The sequence below is a fragment of the Spizellomyces punctatus genome (genome assembly GCF_000182565.1).
Source record: "Spizellomyces punctatus DAOM BR117 chromosome Unknown supercont1.8, whole genome shotgun sequence".
Taxonomy (NCBI): domain Eukaryota; kingdom Fungi; phylum Chytridiomycota; class Chytridiomycetes; order Spizellomycetales; family Spizellomycetaceae; genus Spizellomyces; species Spizellomyces punctatus.
In genome coordinates, this window is record NW_015971544.1 from 1,421,856 (window position 1) to 1,427,627 (window position 5,772).

A 5,772-nucleotide genomic window follows, 5' to 3' on the forward strand; every position below is an offset into this window, starting at 1 on the left:
GGGAACATGGTCCGATTTCCCAATAGCTCTTTAAACCCAGCAAGAACTGCCAATTTAGCGTGGAGTATTATACTGAGCTTTTCTCAAGGTCAGCGTTGGCCAACTTTGGGGTTAGGGCAGAGGTACAGGTGTTGCACCATCTGATCTTTATGTCATCAGAATATGCGACCATGTTACATCCTCTATCTGCGAAAAGGACCGGCTTTTCTTTTCCAAGCTGCGCTTTTATATTTCTCATCGTCTTTGGCGATTAACACGATCGGCTGACAGAAGCAGCAGGAACAGTGCTGCCATACCTGAAAGACTTTTAAAGAGTAAATGCAAAACATGACAATCAGCCCTCAACACCCGATCTTCGGCAGATTTTGGGATGCAACGTTATATTTTACCAAAACCCAGAGGTCGCTTTACGTCTCCCCTTATATTGTTTGAAAGGTGGTCTGTCGATCGAACGTACCTCCTAAATATATTTCAGAAAACTTTGGCTGGGGTTTCCAAGAACGGGACTAGTCAACCAGAAATTATCTTAAAAGAAAGTACTTGTCGCTTAGATCCAGTCTGTGTTTTCCTGTTCTTTTTTTGCCGGAACTTTTTGAACCCCCTTTTTTATGCTCAGGAACTTTACTATAACCTTCTACAGTATATATCATATGTTTGGTGGCCCGTCCCCAGGGTTTCGCAAACTTTCAATCTATTCCAGTTCTCCCATCATCTCCTCAAGTCGCCTCGGCTTAGGTTCGATGCAAGGTGACTTTGGGCAGCATGTGCGAAGCCTCCCAAGAGCGTTTCTTAAATTCCCTTACTACTAGGCTAAAGTATCCTAATGCTGTGCTACGGAAACCTCGATATTTCCGAAATTCCTTTATCTAAGTAAGCTAAAGCAACCTGGCTACACTTGGAGCTCGCCTTATAATCAAAGTTCCAGCTCATCCCCACTGCTTCTTTGACATAACCTTTGCACAGCGCAACCTCATAACATATCTCTTAATGACTGTCGCCTCTCATGATGTAAAGCAATACATTGACAGAAGATATCAAAAAGAAAAAAGCACCATATAACGAAACCATGTCCACATATAGTCGCGATATCGCGCGTCCGCAAGACTGAACCTAGCATCTCAATCAGCCGAACACATCCGTCGCATATCTGACCCCTTTCAATTCTTCAAACCACTTCTGCGCCTCTTCCTCGCCAACCCCTTTCATCTCCCTATAGATCCTGATAAAGGTCTCCCTTACGCTCTTGGCTAACTTGCTCGCACTACCACATACGTAGAACCTCGCACCGTCAATAAACATCTCCTTTAGCTCCTCACGGTCAGCATACATGGCTTCGTAGACGTATTTATGCTGTGTAGGACGATCGGGGTATGAAGAAGGTGATGCTGGTGGTGTGGGAACACCGCTTCCACGTGAGAAACAGGGGCGGACTTGCACGGCGCCTAGTGCTGTCCACCGTTGAAGTTCGTCTCTGTATATGAAATCCTCCTCTGCATTACGGCAGCCAAAATAGAGTAAAGCTTTTCCTACCTCTCGACCACAGGCGACCATGGCCGCACGTTCCTGAATGAAACCCCTCATTGGGCTGATCCCACTCCCCGTCGCGACCATGATAATAGGGACGGTGGGGTCTAGGGGCAAGTGAAATTCTGCGGCGGAAGGACGCACGAAGCAGGCAACCATCTCTCCCGGACTGGTACGAGAGAGATAGGTAGAGGCCACCCCGAGCTTTGTTTCGTGCCCCGAAATCGCGGGTGATTTCAGAACGTCAATTGTTAAGGTCACATGAGAAGGGTTCCAGAGTGGCGAAGAGGAGATTGAGTATTGGCGCATTCGCATGGGTGGTAACATGGAGAGGAACTGGCCGAATTCCAATGGATGAGCAGGGTACAGTTCCAGTAGATCCAAAACCGACACGCGTTTGTTAAGGATCTCGGTATTGTAGTCTGCATCGTTGAAGCGACTAAAGGCAGATTGAAGCTCCGCAGGTGCAAGGAGACGAAGAGTGTCCAACTGGCGGCGGGTTGCCGGCTGATTTAGCTCGACGTAGCCGCCTAAAACGGTATGAACCGGAATAGGCAGATTGGTGGGCTTGGAAATGAACTACTCTCAGATGACAAGAGAGAAAAGAAAAAAGACGACTTGGGCCCGTACCAAAAAAGTCCTCTTTTCGGTCTTTATCATGATGTTGGCATCAACTGGGAGTTTAAAGCGATACAAAACTCGTTTAACGTCGTGGATCGGATTAACAGGCATTACCCCCAAGTAGTCGCCTAGCCACCAGCGCTATTAGCTAGGTCTAAATCGTTTATTAATGACGACAACAAACTCACCAGCACGATAAGTCATACCCTCGGGGAGTTTGATTTCTAAATGCCTTTTGGGCATCCCGCCGCATTTCAAGACGTTCGAGGTCAACTCTCGATTGTCAACTACAGCACCGTATTCAAATTTCTGGTGACTCAAGACCGTAGCTCTGTTGCTGCTCAACACTTGCACTTGGAACGTGGACGTTACGTTGGCCGCACTGCCCGCGTCAACATCATCGGCTGTAGAAGTTCCCTGAGTAGACTTAGAACCCGCCCCGAACTTGTCTTGCATCATACACCAAAATTTGTTTTCCCATTCATCGAATTCGCCAAAAAAATCTCCAGCAGCGTCAGCACAGCCTCGATATAGTAGTCTCTCGGCCCCTACCAATGACGGGATGCATCTTAATAGTGGTATTCGAAAGTCTAATTTTCTTTATACGTCTCTTCGGCGTTCATTTCGCCCGGCACTCACCTTTTTCATGTAACGTCTCGTCGATCAATATGGGGATTCGTTGGTATGTTTGAGCCCAACCTGTGTGTCCACATCCAAAAACCGCGTACTTAACCCCCTTTAGCGTATCTGAGACTGACGGACCAGTGAGCCAAGCCACAAACTGGCGGGCATTATCAGGGGGTTGGCCTTCGTAAGATGAGCAGATGATTGCCACTGGATTTGTAGATAGGAGAGCCTCAGTTGCAGAGTCCAGTGTGGCCGTAGTGGCGGAAAAGCCATAGTTTGAAGCGTCAGAGGCCAGCCGATCGGCAAAAGATTCACAAGAACCTGAACATAGAGTTATGGTAGAGTACAGTAGAATAGGTAATAATTTCTAGCGCAGGTGCGTACCAGCATTAGATCCAAATAAAATGGTTAACTTCCGTTCTCCGCCTTTATCCTGAGATCCTGTGATGGTTTCCTTCAACAAGACCTCCGCCTCTTTAGCCGCCTTGTGCCCGACGATATCAACCGATAAAGCCCTTGGCGCCCGTACATTCTTCCTCACTCTCGCCTTCATGTAAAAATCGTTAGGTTTGATTGTCAACGTCTGCCTGATCCTCAAATCGTAAGCTGGGTCGGCCTTTTCCATATCAAACTTCTGCAAAATCATGGCGACGGTCAGCAAGCTCTCCTGCCAAGCGAACGAACGTCCGATGCAGGCCCTAAGACCACTGCCAAAAGGCTTCCACGAATTAGGCGGGAGTGCTTCGAACTTTCCCTCGAGCATGCGTTCAGGCCGGAATTCCTCAGCATCTTCTCCCCACACTTTGGAATCTCTATGGAGTTTTCCTATAATAACGCTAATAACATCATGTGCGCCTACTTCGTACTCGCCGTTCTTGAAGATGTAATTTGTCCGGCCTTCTGTCGCTTTGACCTTGCGTGTGAAGAAAGGCGCGGTTGGTTGCAAGCGCAGGGTTTCTTTCAGCACTGCGTCGATGTACGGGAGTTTGAAAATATGGTCAAGCGTAACGGGCTCGCCGCCCGTTACCTGGTCCACTTCAGATTGCGCCTTTTGTAGCGCGTAGGGATTGCTAAGTAGGTAATAAAATGCGAACGAGAGCAAACCGGACGTAGTTTCGTGCCCTGTGGCAACGAAGAGCGTGTAGCTTCATTCGTTATACTCTGCAAGGTACAGTCGAGGACATACCGGCAACTAAAAATGTAACCATCTGAAAACGAATGTTTTCTTTGGACAACTGTTGGCCTGTTGCCTTGTCCCGACCTGAACCATTGATTGGTGACGAATACGTAACTGCATTCGTATCTAGTTAACCAGACATCTTTCTAGCAAGTATATTTACCGTTCAGCATCATGTTTAGCAAATCCTTAGCATCGGTGGGTTGCTCTCGTCTTGTCTTTACAATCTGATCGCAAAGTTCGTGAATATACGCGATATCTTGGTGAAACTTACGCGTGGTACGAAACATAAGGCTTTGCTGGATAGGGACACGCTGCGAACGATGGCCGGCTTCGAGGAGAACGTTTACCATGGCTTCAACAAAGGGGTGCTGCGGAAAAAGTAACACTCGATGGGACTAGCTATTGACGCATCACGGAAGCGTACAGAGACCCACCATTTCTTCGGTATAAAAAGAGTTGAACCGATAATCGAACGAACATAGAGCTAAGGTGTCGAGCGTCAATCTATATGGAAGAGTAAGTCCCAGCGTTATCATTGACCAAAGCCTAACCCACTTCCGCAACGTGCCTGGTGAAATCGTGAGCAGCATTGATCCTATAATCCTCTCCGAATCTTTCCCACTTTAAAATCAGCTGGGAGGCAATGTCGTGCATGTTTGGAAAAAGCGATCTAAGCTTAGCCGGGCTGAAAGCTGGCATCAAAATCTGGTGCGCGAGCGCCCAATTCTGTATTATGGCAGTCAAATGAGCACCAGTCAGTTCACTTCTTTCCCTTGGACAAAGCCTTGTCTGCCACTTACAGGCTCATCGTTATAGGCTGTGAATAGCCCGTCCCCAAGTAAATTCCTGAGTTCAACCAATGCCCCTTGAACACCTTTGTCGAAGTTCTTTTCGTCGCACACCTCGTCCACCAATTCCTGGCTGCTAATGAAAATTTGCTTCCTTCCCACAATGTCTAGTCGGTAGATAGGTCCATATAAGTCCGCGAGACGTTCAAAGGAGCCCAGAGGAAACTCGGGATCGATCTCGCCAACATTGCCGACCAAGAAAGCTGAAGGAGGTTGAGGAATCTTCTTGGGCATAATTGGTAGCGTTCAGGAGAAAAGTGTAAGGCAACTGAAAAGATACTGCTTTTTTAAGAGGGTTCCATAGTCACCTTGAGGCCTTATTTGAGGCCCTCCACAAGTCGTGCACAACAAAATGGCAGTGTCGATTGGATGACTCCCTTCTTCAGGGAATGGGCTGGTCATCGGAACGTGTCAGAGGATGGGGGCTTCATCTTCAAACCTCTACCGAATGATCTGCAGCAACCTTGATCATGCTAATATCAAAGGTTGACGAATCTTATTTCCCCCATAGTTACATTAAAGGCCTCCTTATTGTACATCTTTTTGAGTAGACGGATCAGGTCAGGAAGAGTCTCGCCCGTCCTCACAATTTCAAGAGGACCTCTCAGTTCTATCGAATTATGTAATCAAAATGTTCGGTACCACATCATATGCGCCAAAAATACTGTTTATATAACAATGCCAATGCCAGGCGCTCATAATTATCTTGCCACACCATCTGTGCCCAGAGGTTCTCAAGATGGACTTCCCCCGCAATCTTTCCCAACTAAACAACGTTCAATGGACCTGGAATCAAATGTCAGCAGCCTGTAAGACGTACTGTGAAAGGGAATTTGGAGGCACGGCGTTTTACGACGAAATGGAGCATCGACTAGCGGCATTTTTCCGAGGCAACCCGAATGCGGCTAGAGTCAATGGTGTTCGCACCTCTGGTAAGTTCACCATACCCGCAAGGAATATCGAGAGAATATG

The 5,772-nt window shown here is 47.5% G+C and overlaps 1 protein-coding gene across 2 annotated transcripts; it reads right to left on the minus strand.

Moving 5' to 3' along the window:
• Nucleotides 1-738: 738 nt before the first annotated feature.
• Nucleotides 739-5,353, minus strand: SPPG_05363. Of its 2 annotated transcripts, XM_016753579.1 has the most exons (11): nt 5,109-5,353; nt 4,753-5,022; nt 4,521-4,678; nt 4,387-4,456; nt 4,113-4,320; nt 3,959-4,033; nt 3,157-3,894; nt 2,785-3,093; nt 2,334-2,693; nt 2,155-2,273; nt 739-2,091 (listed from the first exon to the last, which is right to left on the minus strand). In XM_016753579.1, the coding sequence occupies exons 3-11, from the start codon at nt 4,649-4,651 to the stop codon at nt 1,123-1,125; spliced, it is 2,979 nt and encodes a 992-aa protein (XP_016608027.1). In that variant the 5' UTR covers nt 4,652-4,678; nt 4,753-5,022; nt 5,109-5,353; the 3' UTR covers nt 739-1,122. The 2 variants fall into 2 exon arrangements, with proteins under 2 accessions (XP_016608027.1, XP_016608028.1); XM_016753580.1 differs by lacking the exon at nt 5,109-5,353 and having other exon boundaries at nt 4,753-5,086.
• Between the last annotated feature and the right edge of the window lie 419 nt (nt 5,354-5,772).